This window comes from Dreissena polymorpha, chromosome 3 (genome assembly GCF_020536995.1).
Source record: "Dreissena polymorpha isolate Duluth1 chromosome 3, UMN_Dpol_1.0, whole genome shotgun sequence".
Taxonomy (NCBI): domain Eukaryota; kingdom Metazoa; phylum Mollusca; class Bivalvia; order Myida; family Dreissenidae; genus Dreissena; species Dreissena polymorpha.
This window is the reverse complement of record NC_068357.1, coordinates 88,027,374-88,050,630: the sequence shown is the minus strand read 5'-3', so window position 1 is coordinate 88,050,630 and position 23,257 is coordinate 88,027,374. Positions and strand designations below refer to the sequence as shown.

Here is a 23,257-nt window from a genome sequence, read left to right as displayed (position 1 = left end):
TCTGCATGTAAGCTTATATATATATGACTCGTTTATGGTACATAGGGAAATAAATAAAACACCTTGATTGAAAACTAAATAAACACGCCTGATTGGAAAATGAGCTAACACATAATAACAATTACATTTTTTAATGAACAGATTTCGCTACATGTTACCGATTAATAGTTTATTTTTTACACCTCTCTAGAACACTGTGAAAATGTTTGTCGCGTCGGCGTATTGTTTCTGCAATAAAATCGGCGATCAAATTTGTCACTTCACGTCCCAGATAGTAAACTCTTTAACCCGTAGACTGTTGGCAATACCTCACTGTATTTTTTCGACACAAAAAATCGATACGCAGTCAGCATTAACACCGGTCAGAACTGGTCATCGAGACAAAGGAAAATGGCTGGTGTGAAATCAAAACAAAGGATGTAATCGTCCATGCTATGGGCTTAGATAAACAATCAACACTGATTTGTTCCTGAACGGTCAACAGATGTCCCACTTTTACCTTAAAGGGACTGTCAACCACAAATGACGAAAAGTTCTAAAATATCGTAATTTTTTACAATAATTAGTTTATATTGATCAAAATATCACGACTGGTATATACATTACTTGAAAAAAAGTTCATATTTTCAGTATATTTGGTAATAAAATTTCGCGTTGTGAACTCCAAAGTACATCGCGAAATTAGGTGACATAACGATATACACACTATAAATAACGCAAGTACATTGATCATTTTATATATTTGATATATACAATCCACTTCGCATGCACAATTTGCATGCCTGCATGGTTTACAACGTGACGATGATGATCAATCTACTGGCGTTATTTATAGTTAACTGGTTGTTACCTGGTAGACATACCCAGTATAATTTATTTCCAAATATACTGAAAATTGTAAAAAAATACGGTATTTTACAACTTTTTTTTCTTCGTCGTCGTGGTTGACAGTCCCTTTAAAGTGGTCGCTTAATTCAAGACTGGGCATCAAAATGCACTAAAATCAGCGGCCGCTGGTCGCGTAAGACAAAAGTTGCTTAATACAATATGAAAATATAGTTAAAACGCTCAGGCGGGATTTAAAGTGGTCGCATAAGACAAAAGTCGCTTAATTCAAGTGGTCGCAAGCACAAGATTGACTGTAGTTCAATTGAGCTTCTCTCTGGGAAAATGGGGCCTAATGCATGTGCGTAAAGTGTTGTCCTAGATTAACTTGTGCAGTTTGCACAGACTAATCATGGACAATGTGTCCAATTTTATGGAATTTTTGGTTTAAAGTGTCTCTTCTAAACAAAAATTCAGTCTAGACAAAAAGTGTCATCCCTGATAACCTGTTTGCACTGTACAGGCTGATCTGGGATGGCACTTTAGGCACGTGTATTAGGCCGTTTGTTTCCAGAGCCTCTCTCAAATACGTTTTAAAAGCAAACAACTCTGGGTTTTTTTCTTGTAAGATCCATGCTATAATTACTCTTCAAGAAAAGTTTTGCTTATTGGTAATGTGTTCCAATAGTATTTGTTGGACAATATGATAATAGGTTATAAAATAGCACATTACCTTGTGAATGTATGCAATAACATCTGCGTGTGAGACATTTTCAAGAGATTTTCCATTGACTTCAATAATTTCATCACCAACAAGCAAACTGGCTTTTTCTGCTGGTGAACCTGAAAAACAGTGATAACATATTTGAGCAGCGTTCTTGGGAAAAGGGGCTTAATGCACGTGTGTAAAGTCTCATCCCAGATTAGCCTGTGCAGTCCCCATAGGCTTATCAGGGACAACACTTTCCACTTTACTGGATTAAGGCTTAGAAAATACTTCTTTTAAACAGAAAATACCATAATGTGTTGTCCATGGTTAGCCTGTTCATACTGCAAAGGTTAATCAGAGGCAACACTTTAAGCACATGCAATATTTCAATATTGGCTTATTTCTTTACAAGATAAAAAGCTCTGAATTAATTTTTTTTTTAAATCTTGTATAATGACCATCATTCATATCAAGCCAACAAATATTTGTTGGAACTAACATCTCCCAAAAAATATAGGGTTGGTAGCTTAGGTAATATTTGTTTAAGCGTCCTGTTAAATATTCGCAAGTTATTTTCCGCTTGAATAAGGTCATTGAAGTACAAAAATCGTTTAAGTCGCTATTTAAATATATCTTTTATCTCTCTTAATATATATAAATGTTTATTTTGTGAATGTGATAAAGTGTATAAAAAAAGTGCGTTTTTGGAAACAATTGACTTCATATTTTTAGCCAAATGATAACATATGACATTAAGTCTAAAGATCTGAAGGCAAACATAGATCTCTCAGCCCTTCTATTTGTCCTGGATTGTTGTCCAAGGATAAAAGTAAAAGATTTTAATTATGCAACGAAATGCGATAATTTTAATATAAATATTTATTTTTGCTTCAGATACTTTAAGACCTTTGTTTACAGCTCATGGCAAAAAACTTTCAAATCAAATTCTGTAGCATAAAGTAAAGGGAAACAAATCTTCATCAAAAATGAAAACCTTCATAAGATTTCTGTCCCTTCCAATCCTGCACATCACGCTTAAATCATTTACTTACATGACTATTTTAAAGAGGTGTAGAAAGGAAAATTGAAAGAACATGTGTGAATTTTAAATTTATGATGTCATTCCACGCCTGATGTTGCATTATGTGAGGACCAGGAGTGTGTCTTAACATACCTAATTAACATCATTTCCTTGCTAGATACAAAAAAGAAGAATTTTAAATTAAGACTGGATTTTCCAGCTTTTTATGTTTGTTCTATTAGACATTATATGTTGCTGAGGCCTTTTGTCTGTGGTTAGAGACTGGAGTTCCTAGAGCAAACATCCCCAATAGGGTGACTACCAACTGAACTCACATGCAACAGGAGTGGAAATAGAACCTGGATGGCCAAGGTGTGAAACACCTGTTCCAACAATAAACTGAAATGCTCAACGCACTACTACACTTATCTGTTATCAAATCCAGATAATTGATGTCTTCACTACTATATAATAAAGTCTACATGTAAAATTCAGTAATTGTCATTCTGTTCCGACTTTTGTTAGTTGCAAATAATTTTTCTTGAGGTGTCATACATATTGTATTATGTAACATGATGCTAAATAATTCCCAGCAAACACCTGACGTTGAATAGACGTCGAATATTGGTTGAATTTCAGTCGCGACGTTGGCAACCAAGATACAACGTTGATTCAATGTTAGAATGGCGACATTTAAACAACGTCAGGGAAAAGACGTCTATACAACGTTGTATTTTGGTCATAAAATAACTATGTTTGAAGAAATGTCTACCCAGCTAGCACGTAACGTGCAAATAACATTCAGCTTAAGTTCTATTTAGGTTATGATCACAAAGAACGTTCCCATAACGTTTTTAGACCGATGTAACAAAAATCAAACTATCATTATTCGTAACTTATTTTAGTTATATGAAATACTGGTATATGTTATGAAAGTCAATATTTGAACAATATATGTCTACGATCCTAGGATGTATTGGTGTTAAAAGTGTAACAATCCTGTAACGTTCTTACAACGTTTTTGTCGGAACGTTAACGGGAAACCAAATTTCAACGTTACATTCCTAACGTGCGCAGAACGTTATAAGAAAAAATCACACAATATAAACATGAACATTAAATATGTTTTCATAAAAAATTTGACGTTTGTTTGTTTTTTGTGGTTTTTTTTTACAAAATACGCTTATAAGTTGATTTGCATTTTTGACCCGTTTGTGTATCTTCGAATGTTTGCAAGCGCGATTCTGTTGTTATCTAAGCAAGGAGATCTCTCTTATGCGCACCAATTGATTCCTTTGTTCACTGACCTACTGGCTAATTGGATTTTCAAACTGTGCTGTTATTGAATGTACACCTGTTTGTTCAATAATAAGAGAAGTTGGAACCTACAATCGACGATAAGCAACAGTTTGCGAGGTAGGTTTTTATTGTTATTTCAATTTGTAATATTAAAATTGATATAATTTTGCACTTGCTTTAAATTGAAATTTGGAATTATGGGGAAACTCGTACCATGAAGACTTCGTACCACTTTTTAATATATTAACGTTCACTTAAAGTCATTTTTTGGTAGCAATTTGTTGTTGAAAACATTCTTGAAAACACATGTAATTACGTGAAAAATAAATATGTACACTCTTACACCGTGATTTCGAACACCGATAATTCGAATTCACCAGTTAATTGAAAAAGAAATAAAATTCAAAATTGTATCTTAACTTCAATTATTAATTTTATTAAATTTTAAAATTGAAATATATAATTATGTAAAATGTAGTTTATAAAAAGTGTTTGTTCGTAATGACATGATTAAAATATTGATCTTGTAGGTTAATTTCAAATTTAGTTATGAATTGATACAGACATAAAATACATTATTAAATAAATTCGGTTTCATATATGTGTATGTTCAAAATGACGCATATATGTGTGTTGTCTTAGTGTTATTCATGCAGTACATGTATGTCTTGTCATTTTTTCTTCCGTTTTTTTTTTAAAGAACAGTTGGTCATTCTGATATTTTTTATACTTCCAGGACAACTGGGAAGACACCCGAACAGATCCAGATTCAAGACAAAAAAGAACAACAATGCGATGATATGTATTTGTATAAATTACATCCATGCAATAAACTTGTGTAGAATAAGGATGTGTTGGTTTTAAACCTCAATATGAAAATTAGATTTAGGTTCATTTTAGGTTAAATGATAACGTTATTCCGCAACGTTTCAGGAATTTAAGCGAACCATACATTTAATAATTACATTGCACAGTGGTTCAATTTTGATTGCAATGTGGTTCAATTTTGGTTGCAAAGTGGTTGTATAATGGTTGGATTTGGGTTGAAAAATGGTTGAATTTTGGTTGTAACATGACCTTAAATCAACGTCATATCAACGTCATAAAATGACGTCTAAAAAAACTTTTATTTACAACCAAAATTCAACGGTCATTCAACGTCATGGTACAACGTCTTTTCAACGTCTATTCTACATCATATGTTTGCTGGGTTAGGCTTCTAATAGTGAATGTTCACATTTATGTTAGGAGTGGTCTCCATCATGAATAATGTTAGCTACAAATGTAGCTTACATACGAGCCTCATTTTGGAAAAACTGGTATAACCCTTACAATGCGGGAACCGAATTTTGAAGGCCTTTGCAAACAGTTTGGATCCAGATGAGACGCCACAGAACGTGGCGTCTCATCTGGATCCAAACTGTTTGCTATTCTGATAGTAATTTTTGAAAAAAATTTGAAGAAATGCTAATTGTAGAAATTCAGCAGACGACATTTTAGCAGACGATAAATTTCCCAGCATGCAAAGGGTTAATGCATGTCGGAAAGTGTTGTCCCAGAACTTTCTGCCTAGACTTGATTTTTGTTAAGAAGAGACTTGCTTTGAAAGAAACCATATAAGTGTAAAGAATCGTCCTAGTGTGGACTGCCTGGTTTGTGAGTCCAGTTATAAGTCCAAACAAGGACAAGTAACTCTAGAAAAACAAATCACAGGGTTACCTACTTGCTGCAATGGATAACTAGAGCAATCATTAATAATAATTTATTAAAACTGTTAAAAGTGTCAAATACAGGATACCTATGATGTTGTAGTTTTTTGAGATATGGCTAAACAAAACTTAAAATTCAAAAGTGTAACTAACTCAAAAAATTATGCTAATAGAGATGACAAAGAGATGATAATAGCTCCTTTTTATCCAGACAAAGGTCCAGCTTTTTCAAACAAGTAATATTGCAGAACCCAAATCAGAAGTTTCATAGCTTACCTACAAGTTTCACCTTATGATCCGTTGTTTCTATTATCATGATGACATAGCCATCCAGTTCCATGGCACATGCAATATCTCTATCCCTTAGTGATTACAGGCGTTCTCAAAGCCTTCTAGAATTGCACATGTCTGCAAACATTCTGTTGCGATGGTTAACTGTACTGAATGTTCTTTTCCCCAAGCACTAACGTTCATTAATGTCTGTTCCTCTGTTTACCATTTGTCAGATTGTTATAGATAAGATTTGTCACACTGTTCAATATTGTGATGGTGATACTCCATCCCTTTGGATAATTGGATAATATCAGAAACTTCTGTTTGCGAACTTTTAATTATTTTTTTTATTTTTGAACAATTACTGGCAGTCAATTGGCACATTTCAACTTTAATATCAAAATAACAGTTAAAAAAGTATGTGCATGTTTCTAATGTCCTAAGTAAATTTAATCCACATTTTGCTTATAATTATTGGGAAAAGTCAAAATATTTTCCAGTAAATCACCATAACTGTTAAACGAACAAGCACTTTCCATTCCATCATGGGTAACAGGCAACTTTGCAAATAACAAAGAAACTGCTATCTTACATAACCATCAAATGCTGCATTTTTACCTGTTTCCCAAACCCTGTAACTGTCCAATATAATTCATCCTGATAAATGTGTTTATATTTCTTGCCATAGCCAAGCACTTTATCATGTCTCATTAATTCAATGAAACAGTTGCTCGCTGGCTGAGAATTGCAGACAGAAATTTAATTTCAGAGCAAAGTCTTGACACATCCAAGCTTGCCATTTCTAATTCCTGGATATCTAAAAGCCTTAGCAACTCAATTATGGGTAACTTAATTCTAAAACCCCAGTAAGCGGATATGTGTTCAGCAAACCAATTTAATCTGCTTAATGTTGTTGAAATAAATCGTTTTCCGAGAACTGCATGATAGAAAACAAGCATTTATAGTGTATATTTAGTCATGAAATTTAAAGATGCAATGTGTGCAAAATGATTATCTGCTTGTACCATATCATTCTGCACAGTAATTCCCTGTTCAAGTGTTCGAGACAACTGTTTCTCTTACATTCAGTTATGAGTTATCTCATAATGGTTATATTGCCTATACACGCAATAACAAGTCTTACGCCAATCAAGCTAAGGTCTGCATTCCTAGATTTACCCTTATCCACATCTATAAATATACCATTTAAAAATGCTCAACGTGTGAAGGCAAATGTTAACATTTTATTTATGAATATATTCAAGAAGTAGTAAAATTTTGAAAATACAGTAAAATTTATTTAAGTAAGGTATGACGAGAATGATCAAGGTTATAAGTTGTATGTTTCGAGTATTCAAAGTTTCAATAAATTGGAAAGAACCACTAAAATGTAAGAAACTATAAGTGAAATAAAGGTCTTGTACATTAAACGTTTAATTATTTGCAATATTTATACATGTTAATATAAAACAAGTACATTATACGCGGTATGTGCAACACAAATTTGATAATGTTTTAATATGTGAACCCTTATTTTAGACCTTAAGGGATAAGTATTTATATCTAGACGTCTATTGAAAGTGCCAACTTTTAGACACATAGTGATAGTGTCCAATTCTAGACCTCTAGTGATATGGTCAAATTCTAGAACTCTAGTGATAGTGTCCAATTCTAGACATTTAGTGATAGGGTCAAAGTCTAGAACTCTAGTGATAGTATCCAATTCAAGATCTCTTGTGATAGGGTCAAATTCTAGACCTGTAGTGAAAGTGTTCAATTCTAGACCTCTAGTGACTGGGTCAAATTCTAGATCTCTAGTGATATTATCCAATTCAAGAACTCTAGTGATAGGGTCAGATTCTAGACCTCTAGTAACAGTGTCAGATTCTACACTCCTAGTGACAGTGTCCATTTATAAACCTCTAGTGATAGTGTCAAATAGTAGACCTCTAGTGATAGTGTCAAATTCTAGTGATAATGTCAAATTGTAGACCTCTAGTGATAGTGTCTGATCCTACACTTCTAGTGACAGTATCCATTTCTAAACCTCTAGCAATAGGGTCAAATTTTAGACCTCTAGTGATAGTATCCAATTCTAGACCTCTAGTGAAAGTGTCAAATTCTTGACCTCTAGTGATAGTGTCTTATGCTAGATGTCTAGTAATAGTATCAAATGCACGACTTCTAATGACAGGGTCCAATTCTAAACATCTAGTGAAAGTGTCCAAGACCCTCTAGTCATATTGTCCGATTATAGATCTCTAGTGATAGTGTCCAATTGTAGACCTCATGTGATAGTGTCCCAATATATATCTCTAGTAATAGTATCCAAATTCTAGACCCCCAGCGATAGTGTCCAATTCGAAACCTTTAAGTATAGTCTCCAATTCTAGGCCTCTAGTGATAATGTCAAATTCTAGACACCTGGTGAAAGTGTCCAATTCTAGATCTCTACTGAAAGTGCCCAATTCTAGACCTCTAGTGAAATTTTCAATGCTAGACCTCTAGTGATACAGATAGTATCCAATTCTATACCTCAAGTGATGATTGTCAAAATGTAGACCTCATGTGATAGGATCAAAATCTAAACCTCTAGTGATAGTATCCAATTCCAGACCTCTAGTGATAAAGTCAAATTATAGACCTCTAGTGAAAGTGTCCAATTCTAGACCTCAAGTGATATGTGTAAAACTCTAGACCTCTGGTGATTATGTCCATTTGTAGACCTCTAGTGATAGTGTCAATTTCTAGACCTCTAGTGAAAGTGTCCTTTTCTTAACCTCAAGTGAAAATGTTCAATGCTAGACCTCTAGTGATAGTATCCAATTCTAGGCCTCTACTGATAGTGGCAAAATCTAGATTTCTAGTGATAGTTTCCAATTCTAGACCTCTAGTGAAAGTAAGTGTCCATTTCTAGATCTCTAGTGTTAGTGACCAATTCTAGATCTCTAGTGACTATTTTCACTGCAGACCTCTAGTGATAGTATCCAATTCTATACATCAGGTGATGATTGTCAAAATCTTGACCTCCAGTGATAGTGTCACATTCTAGACCTGTTGTGATAGGGTCCAATTGTAGACCTCTAGTGATAGTATCCAATTATAGATCTGTACTGATAGGGTCAAATTATAGACCTCTAGTGAAAGTGTCAAATTCTAGATCTCTAGTGATTTGGTAAAATTCTAGACCTCTAGTGACAGTATCCAATTCTAGATCTCTAGTGATTTGGTAAAATTCTAGACCTCTAGTGACAGTATCCAATTCTAGACCTATAGTGATATGGTCAAATTCTAAACCTCTAGTAACAGTGTGTGATTCTACACTTCTAGTGACAGTGTCCATTTTAAACCACTAGTGATAGTGTCGAATTGTAGACCTCTAGTGACAGTGTCTAATTCTAGACCTCTTGGGATTGTGTCCAATTCTACACACTTCTTTTTTTCTAGTTACAGTGTCAATTTCTAAACCTTTATCCAAGGGGTTAATTTTCTAGATCCCTAGTGATAGTATCCAATTCTAGACCTCTAGTGAAAGTGTCCAATTCTTGACCTATAGTGATGTCTTATGCCAGATCTCTAGTAATAGTATCCCATGCTAGACTACTAGTGACAGTGTCCATTTCTAAACCTTTAGCCAAGGGATAACATTCTAGTCCTCTATTGATAGTATCCAATTCTAGACCTCTAGTGAAAGTGTCCTATTCTTGACATCTAGTGATAGTGTATGCCAGATCTCTAGTAATAGTATCCAATGCTAGACTTCTAGTGACAGTGTCCAATTCTAAACATCTAGTGATAGTGTCCAATTCTTGACCTCTAGTGATAGTGTCCAATTATAGACCTCTAGTGCTAGTGTTTGTGTCCAATTCTAGACCTCTAGTGAAAGTGTTCAGTGCTCAACCTCTAGTGATAGTATCCAATTCTAAACTCTTGTGATAGTGTCCAATTCTTGACCTCTAGTGATAGTGTCCAATTCTTGACCTCTATTGAAAGTGTCCAATTGTAGAGCTCTAGCAATAGTGTCCAATTCTAGAGCTCTAGTTAAAGAGTCTGATTCTAGACCTCTAGTGATAGTGTTTAATGCTAGACCCCTGTTGAAAGTGTTCAAATCTAGATCTCTACTGAGAGTGTCCAATTCTAGACATTTAGTGAAAATGTCCAATGCTAGACCTCTAGTGATTGTGTCCAATTCCAAACCTCTAGTGATAAGTGTCAAAATCTAGACCTCCAGTGATAGTATCCAATTCTAGACCTCTTGTGATAGTGTTAAAATTTCTACACATCTAGCGAAAGGGTCAAATTCTAGACCTCTAGTGAAAATGTTCAAAGCTATACTTCAGTGTAAGTATCCAATGCTAGGCCTATACATAAAGTCTCAAAATCTAGACCTCTAGTGATAAGTGCCTAATTCTAGACCTCTAGTGATAGTGTCCATTTCTATACCTCTAGTGATAGTGTCCAATTATAGACCTCTAGTGAAAATGTTCATTGCAAGACTTCTAGTGATAGTATCTAATTCTAGACTCAAGTGATAGTTTCCAATTTTAGACCTCTAGTGATAGTGTCTTAATTTTTACCTTAAGTGATAGTGTCTAATGCTAGACCTCTATTGATAGTGTCCCATTCTTGACCTCTATTGAAAGTGTCCAATGCTAGACCTCTAGTTATAGTTTCAAATTCTAGGCCTCTACTGATAGTGGCAAAATCTCGACCTCTAGTGATAGTTTGCAATTCTAGACCTCTAGTGATAGTGTCCATTTCTAGACCTCTAGTGATAGTGTCCGATTCTAGACCTCTAGTGATAGTGTCCAATTCTAGACCTCTAGTGCAAGTGTCCAATTCTAGACCTCTAGTGTGTGAGTGTCCAATTCTAGACCTCTAGTGAAAGTGTCCGGTTCTAGACCTCTAGTTAGTGTCCAATTCAAGACCTCCAGTGAAAATGTTCAATGCTAGACCTCTAGTCATAGTTTCAAATTCTAGGCCTCTACTGACAGTGGCAAAATCTAGACCTCTAGTGAAAGTGTCAAATTCTAGACCTCTAGTGAAAGTATCCAATTCTAGACTTCTAGTGAGTTTCCCATTCTAGACCTCTAGTGAGTGTCCTATTTTAGACCTCTAGTGAATGTTTGCAAGACTATCAATAACTGGTGAATCAAGAATGCCATTGTGTTGTCACCAAAACCAATATCACAGGCTTTTGGAGAAATATTTGCTTAACCCAGTTTTTCACCTTAAATGACCTAAACATAACGCCAGCAGACCCAAATGAATACATTCAAATATTTCATTTGCTGATTCAAGAAAAATTCCTCAGAACTTTGGCCAGATCACTTGGGGTGTGTACAGCGTAAAGGATGTAACATCGTTCCGGGTATGGAAATCCAGACTACTCTCTGTGTGTATATATGACACATAGACACACATTTTGGCCCAGTTACAATTACACATTAAAATCCATTTCACAGAATTTCAGGGTCAGTACTTGGTCACTAATTCGTCTGGGAAAGACATAATAAAATATTGATACACATTGATAACACAATATTACCTTTCAAAATGAGAAAACAAACCCTACAAAAATAGTACAGTGTCATGATATTAGACAGAAATCGTTTAATTATGTACTAACCCCAAATGTTTGCTGTACTCAGTCAGCCTGTCTGGAAATCGTTCTTGAAAGCCTGACTAGCTACTAAAATTTGCCAGTTTGCTATAATGAAAACAGTTCCAGACAGAATTTTCTAGAAAAAATTATTGTGCTGAGTTGTTCCATATACAAGAAGCAGAGAGATTTTTCAAGACCCGTGTTTAAGCCAAAACGGTTCTTATGCCATATGCGGCCAGTGTAGCTATAGTCCAGCCTGCACATCACAGAGTCTGGTCAGGAGATATCTAATGAGACCACAAGTCCTTGAGTGATTTTACAGCTGACAGCTCACCTCCTGACCAGGCTTGAGCTGCATTTGCCGAAATGCCATAAGACCCATTTTCGCATGACTTGGCTCTGAAAGTGTAATTTGAATGTTTTAAAAAGAAAAAAACGTGTTAATCAAATATTAATATATGATACATTTTGATGGGGAAAAAATAAACTCATAAAAAGACATGTGAGGACATAAATGATGTGATCTCCCATAGAATAAATTTGTATCTGCGAAAACTATTTTGTGATTTGAACATAATTACATTTACTTTTAATAACACACATTTCATGCAGTGGATATGTGACTTACAAGTGAAACAAACAACAGCAACAATTTAACCTTTGTTTTCTATTTGATTATTTAAAACACATCATTTTTCTCACTTTATTACAAAGTCAGGATATACACAGAATATCTTGTTTAAAGATACACATGTATTTCTTGTTTGTATTGTATTATGTCTCATTGATTCAAAATATAAATCTTTCTGGAATTACAGCAATGAAAAGAGTCCAGCTGGACAATATTGCCACCAGGAGTTACAAAAATCACTCAAACTCTTCTTATCTGTATGGCAAGATACAGACTTCTAGCACAGATAGATAGGATATTTTAATCTAAAGATCTATTGAATGAAAAGAAACTTAATAACAGGGGAATCTTAATTAACCCTTTGCATGCTGGGTAATTTGTTGTCTGCTAAAATGTCCTCCGCTGAACGTCTTAAATTAGCATTTTCTTCGAATTTTTTTCAAAGAATACTATCAGAATAGCAAACAGTTTGGATCCTGATGAGATGCCACGTTCTGTGGCGTCTCATCTGGATCCAAACTGTTTGCAAAGGCCTTCAAAATTTGGTTCCAGCACTGAAAGATTAATAACGCAGGCTAAGACTCCTGAAGGCACAGCACAACAAAAATACTGGTATCCCATGTGCATCCATACTTCATTATGTACCATCCTGCCACTAATTTGCTTCAATCAAATAGTGAAACATGTTTCTGAGTTGGTTGAGAATAATTTTGGTCTAGTAAAGTAAGTGAGAGCCTTTGCAAATATTGATATTTTATATAGGCAACATTTATACATAACTTTATAAATATCAGAGAAAAGTTCAAAGTTATTGTACTGTTTACTTCCTCAGAAAGTCTTCTATACTATAATCATATGACATTTTCTCTAAATCTCTTTTAAAATTTTTAAGTTATAATCTGCACAATAAAATGTAATTAGACTCTTCACAAGAAAAATACCTAAGGCAATAACTCACAAAATACTTATGAGTTTAAGTTCTTTCCCCCAGCATTTACCCACAATGTTTTTTGTAGATCTATGAAGTTTCATTTTATAACAGGGTATTATGTGAAGGTGGAATAAGACATCAAACTTAGAAAGGATAAGAATTCATAAGAACTATGTTGTGATTCCAAAGCTGCCCGTAGCCAATCTCATGTTTGCTGGTAAATGTTCGGATATCGTAGCCGGAATTTCACATGAAATATATTGTGACACGAAAAAATGAAAACGAGCATTTTGTATCGCGTTTAATCTATGATACCAGACACATCTAGCATTGAAATTTTGGCTATTGCTCAAAAGAACATTTATTTTTTATGCGTTAACTTTATTTTTGAAAATGTTGTACAACATATTCGTTGATTTCGAGTGTACATGGGCTTTTTACAGTGATGGTATTTTTATAATTTTAACTGTATTTTTAAAACTGAGTTCATGCACGCCTCAACACGGTTTACTTAAATAAAATTAGTATTTTTTGAAAAAACAATTAAACATTAAGACTTAACTGTGCACATGAATATTAACAAAGGTCAATAACACTTTCACAAATATCGATACATCATAATAGCACATTTCTGATCCCATAATTCCAAGCATGGCATTAATAATACCTGTTTGGAACCATCGAATTAAAAAAAACATATGAAATTGCATCAGCATTTTAATAAGGCTCCTTATTAGCTCGGCTGTTTTCAGAGAAAACCCAAGGTATTATCATAGTCAGCTCGTCGTCCGCCGTCCCATGTCCGCGTCATGCTGAAACCTTAACATTTTGTTAAGGTTTTGAACATTGGCTCTAAAATCATAGTGCGCCAACCTACAACTTTGAAACTTCTATATGTAGCTGCACCTTAATGAGTTCTACATGCCACACCCATTTTTGGGTCACTAGGTCAAAGGTCAAGCTCACTGTGACCACTAAAAAAATAAAATCTGACAAGCTTTCATTTATTCAAAACTGCACCCGCAGCCAAGCATGGCACCTGTTATTCGGTGCTCTTGTTTTATATATGTTATATGGAATCAATACAATATTTTTCTGTTTTATTTAAGTTCACTTTGATGCGCCATTGTGATGGAATTAGGAATCTTGCCATAAATAACAAAAATTACTTTTATTGAAAAAGAATGGCCCTTGACGAATTTCTCATCTGTGTGCCTTGACATTCAAAGAGCAGCTTTACTGTGAATTTTTCTTTATTCAGCAGAACTAAATTGGTTCAAAAATGGACACAAACATATGTTGTGATTTTTTTTCAAATAACTGAGTAAAAACCTTAAAAACAAATGTTGGCAATATTTTTAGGAAAATTTTAATGATGCAGCAATCCAATTAAATTTAGAACAGAGTATACCCAGTGGATTTCTGGCTTTATTACTGCAATAAGGGTGGACTAAAAGTTCATCTTTATTGATGTGCAAACTTAAGAAGGCAACCACTTGCATGCATGCAAATTAACCTCCTTTGGAATTAAAAAAACAACAACAACAGAAGTACGTTTCTGTTTTATGTCCTTATAATGACCTGGAGCCTGGAGACCAATACGGTCAAAATAAGAAACAAATAAATAACATCTTGTCATTTCAATCAATGGAAGCTCTGTAAGCCTTTCAACTGATTAGACACAGCAAAATTGTTTCGTATATCTGGGAATATTTTGTATCTCTGGGAATGTTTTGTTTCCGCCAAAACTTAGTTATTTTGTTTGAAGATAATTGTCAGTGAATGATTATTGGACCCGAAAGTGCAGAACTTGGGCGTTAATCTTGCAAGAGAAATGTTTTGCAAATATTTGTGTACCCTAAACAATGCCTAATGGGACATTTCACTAAGATTATCTAAAAGTACATTTTGTACACAAAAGTGTAGGAATAATAAACTTCAGCTTTTATTTAAACATTTATTACAAAGTATCTTATTCAGGATTAAGGATTTCAAGTGTAAATTGCCTTTAACAAATTGGTATCATAACTGTTTGAACAATGTCTTGTGCATGCCCATTGGAAATGTAAGGAAATATTCAGCAAGTTTATAGGAAATGTTAAGGGGTAGGATTATAAGCATGGAAAAACTGCTTGTATATGGTAGTACATATTATGACTGTCCTGCATTAAAAAATGGAGCCTTTAAATAATGGGGGCATAATATGGGTTTTAGGAAAAATAGGAGTCACATTAATGGGCCTTTCAAGTATTATACCTTTGAGACATCTGAAAGTAATGGTTAAAAAGGGCATCTATGCACCAACTGAATACACCACCAGACAAGAAGCTGACATTGCAAGCAATAAAGATGGTTAAAAACTGGAATCCAATAACTCTTGATTTTCTCCCACCTTCAAGGCATCTGAAGTGACTATAAGGGGTCTGAGGCTACTAGAAATAATGGACAAACTTGGTTTTATTCAATAAACAAGAGGGCCTGAAAGGCCCAAAGTCGCTCACCTGAGATAAAAAGAAATGACCTGTTCTTTGCAGCCCAAGATATCAATGGAACAAATGTTCTAACCCCTTGGCCCCTTGGTTGCCATGTTTTTTTAACAGACCTGAACCATTTTTTAACTCTTCCAAGATATGTCCAAATTTCATTAAGATTGGGAAAAAAATGTATCTTCTAGACTGTTCACATGTTGGCACTATATACATATAAAGAAAACTGCCCCGCTCCCTGGCGGCCATGTTTTTTCACTGATCATGACCATTTTCAAACTAGTCCGAGACATCCCCATAACTAACGTTTTGACAAAATTTCATGATGATTAGGCAAAACATGTGACTTCTAGAGTGTTCACAAGCTTTTTTACTATATAAATATCAGGAAAAAGACCCCCCCCCCCTGGCAGCCATGTTTTTTTACCGATCAAAACCATTATCGAACTCAACTGTCCTATCCAGGTGTGGTAGTGCGGTCTCCTTTGCTTACGCAAATGAACTGGTCACAGGATGGTTACAAATTATGTAACTTTGTGAGCACTTATGTAATGCGGAAATATTTATTTGACGAACTCTTTTTTCCGGTCAGGATGACTATACTGACAGGTTGTAATTCAATTAACTAAAGGCGTTTAGTCAGGGAAGCCTAAATACACTCAAAGAATTTATTTTTAAGTGAAAACCAAGGCAGCTTTAACAAAAATAACTAGTTTTTATTCCAAGAACTCGGAAAATGAAGAACAATAACAGAAAATTAAGAACAGGTACAAGCCAACTCTAAAGAATCTAAGTCTTGTTACAAAAATAAACATTATACAGCAAATACCTTAATGAATGTAAAAAGAATTTCAAAATCTGTCAAAAAAACTGAAATAAATATAAGTTACTGTTAGTCTAGAAAGTGCTTCAAAAATCTAGTTTTCAAAATAGGTCTAATTTAATCTAAAGAACAATATTTATGGAGATTAGGAAACTTCAGTGAATCAAATGTAAAAATAAGAAAAATTTACTAAACTTATTAAAATAGAATAGAGTATTTCTAATTTAGAAAATGCCAAATAGAAATAATCTAAATAATAAGAATAATTTAGAAAATAATGCCAAAATGTCTTGATGCTGGTGTTAAAAATAATTTAGAGTTTAATTATTTCAAAATTCCAACCTTTTTCAAGAGCTGTTAACTTTTCAAGAAAGCATCAAGAGGTGTTTAAATCAGCCAAAACAGCTTATTTTATACAGTTCAGAAGAGATAAATGGCAGAGTAGTCAATTTTCCCTCAGAACAGTGCATTTATTAATGATCAATATCTTCCCAAATTCTGGAGCAGAACTAAAAATAGATTACTGAACCAGGTTAAACAAGGGAGATAAATACTGCATAAATACTGCAAAATCATGTACATGTTGTCTTTCTTTCAGTTATCTCTTAGTTGAAAGGCTTATCATAAGTGTTAATGACTAAAACAGTTATGTTAACTATGAAAATTCTGTGTTATGAAAAATTACATAATACAGTTAATTTCACATAATATTGACATAATAAAACCAAACTTTACTACACAGGAAACCTATGTTCTGACCACATTTCATGAAGATTGAGCAAACTAGAAAGTTAACAAGATTTTACTAAAGCCATATATAGCCATATAAGGAAAAATGCCCCGCCCCTTGGCAGCCATGTTTTTCAAGCCAAGGTTACCATTTTTAAACTCATCCAATATATCATTGAGACAAATCATCTGAGCAAGTTTCATGAAGATCAGAAAATAAATGTGGCCTCTAGAGTGTTAACAAGGTTTTACTAAAGCCATATAAGGAAAAATGCCCCGCCCCCTGGCGGCCATGTTTTTCAACCAACCGACATCATTTTCAAACTCATCCAAGATATTATTGGGATGAATCTTCTGACCATGTTTCATGAGGATCGGACAATAAATGTGGCCTCTAGAGTGTTAACAAAATTTTACTATAGCCATATATAGCCATATTAGGAAAAATGCCCCGCCCCTTGGCAGCCATGTTTTTCAAGCAAACGTAACCATTTTCGAACTCATCCAAGATATAATTGAGACAAATCTTCTAACCAAATTTCATGAAGATTGGACAATAAATGTGGCCTCTAGAGAGTTAACAAGTCAAATGTTGACGCCGCACAACGCACGACAGAAGACGGACAAAAGGCGATCACAAAAGCTCACCATGAGCACGTTGTAAATAAATGTGGCCTCTAGAGTGTGTTAACAAGGTTTTACTATAGCCATATAAGGAAAAATGTCCCGCCCCCTGGCGGCCATTTTTTTCAACCAACCAACATCATTTTCGAACTCGTCCAAGATATCATTGGGATGAATCTTCTGACCAAGTTTCATGAGGATCGGACAATAAATGTGGCCTCTAGAGTGTTAACAAGTTTTTACGATAGCCATATATAGCCATATAAGGAAAAATGCCCCGCCCCTTGGCAGCCATGTTTTTCAAGCAAACGTAACCATTTTCGAACTCATCCAAGATATCATTGAGACCAATCTTCTGACCAAATTTTATGAAGATTGGACAATAAATTGGCCTCTAGAAAGTTAACAAGTCAAATGTTGACGCCGCACAACGCACGACGGACGACGGACAAAAGGCGATCACAAAAGCTCACCATGGGCACGTTGTGCTCAGGTGAGCTTTAAAACAATGTTAATACAATTTCATTGTGTACTTACACCAAATATAGACCAATTTAATTGTGGTGAAAATGTAGTAGAAGGGCAGCGCTTTAATCAGTAATTAGTGTATTTTGTTCAGAATTTTCTAGAGATACAAGTAGTATTGTTGCTTTTATACTGCAGTTATTTAAACCTCCTAAACTGAAGTATAATCCTGCCAATGAGTACTACCTTATATTCATTTCAGCCTCACTCTGGCAAAACAGGGCTTAATACATGTGCGTAGTGCCGTACATGATTAGCCTACGCAGCATGCACAGGCTAATCAGGAACGAAATTTTCCGCCTTAACTGGATTTTGGTAAGAAGATTTCCTTTAACCCTTTCCTGCTCAGAAGCAAATCCAAAATGGCTAAATGCAAGCAGCATAAAACCAGAACAGCCTGCCAGTAACTTGCATCATTTGATTTTCTACAAGACTAGAAACAAATCAACATGCATATCTGAGTGAGAAACAAATCAACATGCATATCTGAGTGAGAAACAAATCAACATGCATATCTGAGTGAGAAACAAATCAACATGCATATCTGAGTGAGAAACAAATCAACATGCATATCTGAGTGAGAAACAAATCAACATGCATATCTGAATGAGAAACAAATCAACATGCATATCTGAATGAGAAACAAATCAACATGCATATCTGAGTGGGAAACAAATCAACATGCATATCTGAGTGAGAAACAAATCAACATGCATATCTGAGTGAGAAACAAATCAACATGCATATCTGAATGAGAAACAAATCAATATGCATATCTGGGTGAGAAACAAATCAACATGCATATCTGAGTGAGAAACAAATCAACATGCATATCTGAGTGAGAAACAAATCAACATGCATATCAGAGTGAGAAACAAATCAACATGCATATCTGAGTCAGAAACAAATCAACATGCATATCTGAATGAGAAACAAATCAACATGCATATCTGGGTGAGAAACAAATCAACATGCATATCTGAGTGAGAAACAAATCAACATGCATATCTGAGTGAGAAACAAATCAACATGCATATCTGAGTGAGAAACAAATCAATATGCATATCTGAGTGAGAAACAAATCAACATGCATATCTGAGTGAGAAACAAATCAACATGCATATCTGAGTGAGAAACAAATCAACATGCATATCTGAGTGAGAAACAAATCAACATGCATATCTGAATTAGAAACAAATCAATATGCATATCTGGGTGAGAAACAAATCAACATGCATATCTGAGTGAGAAACAAATCAACATGCATATCTGAGTGAGAAACAAATCAACATGCATATCTGAGTGAGAAACAAATCAACATGCATATCTGAATGAGAAACAAATCAACATGCATATCTGGGTGAGAAACAAATCAACATGCATATCTGAGTGAGAAACAAATCAACATGCATATCTGAGTGAGAAACAAATCAACATGCATATCTGAGTGAGAAACAAATCAATATGCATATCGGAGTGAGAAACAAATCAACATGCATATCTGAGTGAGAAACAAATCAACATGCATATCTGAGTGAGAAACAAATCAACATGCATATCTGAGTGAGAAACAAATCAACATGCATATCTGAGTGAGAAACAAATCAACATGCATATCTGAGTGAGAAACAAATCAACATGCATATCTGAGTGAGAAACAAATCAACATGCATATCTGAGTGAGAAACAAATCAACATGCATATCTGAGTGAGAAACAAATCAACATGCATATCTGAATGAGAAACAAATCAACATGCATATCTGAATGAGAAACAAATTAACATGCATATCTGAGTGAGAAACAAATCAACATGCATATCTGAGTGAGAAGCAAATCAACATGCATATCTGAGTGAGAAACAAATCAACATGTATATCTGAATGAGAAACAAATCAACATGCATATCTGAGTGAGAAACAAATCAACATGCATATCTGAATGAGAAACAAATCAACATGCATATCTGAATGAGAAACAAATTAACATGCATATCTGAGTGAGAAACAAATCAACATGCATATCTGAGTGAGAAGCAAATCAACATGCATATCTGAGTGAGAAACAAATCAACATGTATATCTGAATGAGAAACAAATCAACATGCATATCTGGGTGAAAAACAAATCAACATGCATATCTAGGTGAGAAACAAATCAACATGCATATCTGAATGAGAAACAAATCAATATGCATATCTGGGTGAGAAACAAATCAACATGCATATCTGAGTGAGAAACAAATCAACATGCATATCTGAGTGATTTAGTCTCCCTGTTAAGCCTTTGACCACCTGAGACAAAAACAGGCTTGCACATGCATTTAGTCCATTAATTTTTCGCAGAACACAGCTCATTTTTAATGCAAATTATTTCATGCACAATACCCTTATATTTTTGTACTTTGAGGTACAATCCAATTTAATACATTAAAATGCCTCAAGCCCATGCCAATATAAAAATCAAAGTACTGACAGTACTGGTGTGACGATGCTTTTGAGAGGATGGATATAAAAGCATCAAGTTAAGTTTATCTACATCACCACAATCACCACAATTGTGTATGTTGGTACGAAAAAAAAATTTGGTACAAAAATTTTGCGAAAAAAAATTGGGTATGAAAACAAATTTGGGTACGAAAAAATATTTGGGAACCAAAAAATTGGGACCGAAAATTTTTTGGGTACGAACAAAAAATTGGGGATGAAAAAAACAATTGGGTACGAAAAAAACATTGGGTACGAAAAAAAATTGGGTACGAAAAATTTTAGGTACGGAAAAAAAATTGGGGGAACGGGAAAGTAGTACCTGTGGGGAACTTGACCCACACTCGCACATTTTCGGCCCTTTCCGTCAAACATCAGATAAGTTCCTCGAAGGCAATAGTATGAATACACATTTCGGAAGCGGTAATGCGGTCCTACCTACGCGCGTCAAAATGTAAGCAAAATATGTACACAAGTCTGTCAGGAATGATTGAATTAACGAAGAAAATCGTGTATTGATGTAAGTTTTTCGAAGAAATGTGCAGAAAATATATTAAACAAGAGCTGTGTTTGTGAAACACAATGCCCCCTGCTGCGCAGCTTTGAACCCATATATTTTACCTTTGACCTTGAAGGATGACCTTGACCTTTCACCACTCAAAATGTGCAGCTCCATGACATACACATGCATGCCGAATATGGAGTTGCTATCTTCAATATTGCAAAATTTGACCTTTGACCTTGAAGGATGACCTTGACCTTTCACCAATCAATATGCTCTATGAGATACGCATGCACGCCAATATGTTATGGCCAATGTTAAAGTTTTGGGACAGACAGACAGACGCTTATATTTGACATTTGACCTTGATGGATGACCTTCACCTTCACAACTGAAAATGTGCAGCTCCATGAGATGCACATGTATGCCAAATATAAAGTTGCTATGTTCAATATTAAAAAAGTTATGGCCATTAAAGTTTTCGGACGGACGGACAGACTGACACACTGACTGACTGACTGACAGTTCAACTGATATATGCCACCCTACCGGGAGCATAAAAAGCAATGGCGATATTTTTCTCAGCCACATAATTGTTAATAGTTTGATATCACAAAATGAAAGTGAAAGTAGAACTGTAAAAAATGACAACCTGTCAACGTGTTGTTTTTGCTGGCAAGAGAGGGCGATTACACTCAATGTGTTCACATTTTGACCATAGGCTTTGTCAATGACCTTTATAGTATGGGTAGCTTTGATATTATTTATTGCTATCATGTAACTGCATGATTGTGTATATGTTTACAATACACAAAGCATAAATAATGATATAAATATACTGATTGAGCTTATAATAATCTGAGAACTATAGCCAGGTCAATTAAGGACTTAAAATACAATTTTGTGTCCTGATTTCATGAAGAAATTACCATGCATGTCCTAGATTTCAAATTCAAGGCCCTGGTGTGACACATTGGTAGCATTACCGTTAAACTGTTACCAGTCTTATGAAATTAGTTTTTATTGAACTATCTAAGGAAATCTAAATCAGGCACTGATTTTTCTTGTTTTAAAACAGTCATAGAACAGTTGTGGCCTCTGGGTAATGACCAATTTTTGCTTACTTGTCACACCCTTAAAACTTTCCACACGTCTATAATAGCAAATCTGGATTTAGGCGATCTTCAATGGTTCATTTAAACTTTAGCTCTGTTACAAGAGTGCTGGTAAAGTCCAGTCACATATTTAAATCTAGGCCATGTCAAAATCAAAGTGTCAAAGACAAATGAAAGATGCGTTCATTAATTATTGTCCAGTTGTTTACTACTGCTGTAAGTTTTTATATAATATGACTGATGAACATCCTGTGAGAGAAAATTCACATTATCATTGTATATCAGGTTTAGCAACCTTTTAGATAACAAAGTATGCTAGTTTTCAATGTCGCTTCTGGGGATCGAACCCGTAGGGCTTTTAGGAAGATTCTGAAATTTTCGATCCCTCGAGAGCAACCAAACCAAAAATTAAGTCAAATATTGCCGACTCGGTTTTTTGAGTCGGTTCATGACGGATAATGGTCATTGTCGGCTCTGGTACTACTTACATGTACCCCGGGTACTCTTGAGTATATTTACATGTACCCTGGGTACTCTAAGTATACTTACATGTACCCCAGGTACGGTAAATAAACGTAATTGTACTTGGTCCATATTAGACTGTACCCGAGTTGTACTTGCGCCCAAAATCCGATGTCGTAAAACGCGCAACCGATTATCTTAAACACACTTCCCTTCAAAAAACACTGCATCAACATGCTTTTTGAGTATGTGTTCCGATAATATAGAGGCCATTCTTCAGAAAATTGACATAAATGTGTATATATAAATATTACAAAAAAATAGTCGACAACGACTATTTACCGTACCTGGGATACATTTAAGTATACTTAAGAGTACCCGGGGTACATGTACGTAGTACCCGAGCCGACAATGAACAATCGAGCGATACTGGAAGGTGCAACATCTCTCACGCCCCCTAGCATCGCCTTTAACAGTATTCAATTCTCAACAGGAAAGTGCTGG

At 34.8% G+C, this 23,257-nt stretch overlaps 1 protein-coding gene across 6 annotated transcripts in view; it reads right to left on the bottom strand.

The window, feature by feature from the left end:
* LOC127875153 (protein PALS1-like) overlaps nucleotides 1–23,257 on the bottom strand; it is a 93,086-nt gene that overhangs the window by 59,760 nt on the left and 10,069 nt on the right. For 4 of the 6 annotated variants that reach the window (XM_052419997.1, XM_052419996.1, XM_052419999.1 and 1 more), the window contains exon 3: nucleotides 1,559–1,668. In XM_052419997.1, the coding sequence (XP_052275957.1) occupies nucleotides 1,559–1,668 (110 nt within the window). Of the gene's footprint in view, nucleotides 1–1,558; nucleotides 1,669–5,839; nucleotides 5,919–23,257 lie in introns of those variants that run through there. The other 2 variants (XM_052420000.1, XM_052420001.1) reach the window with 1 other exon arrangement.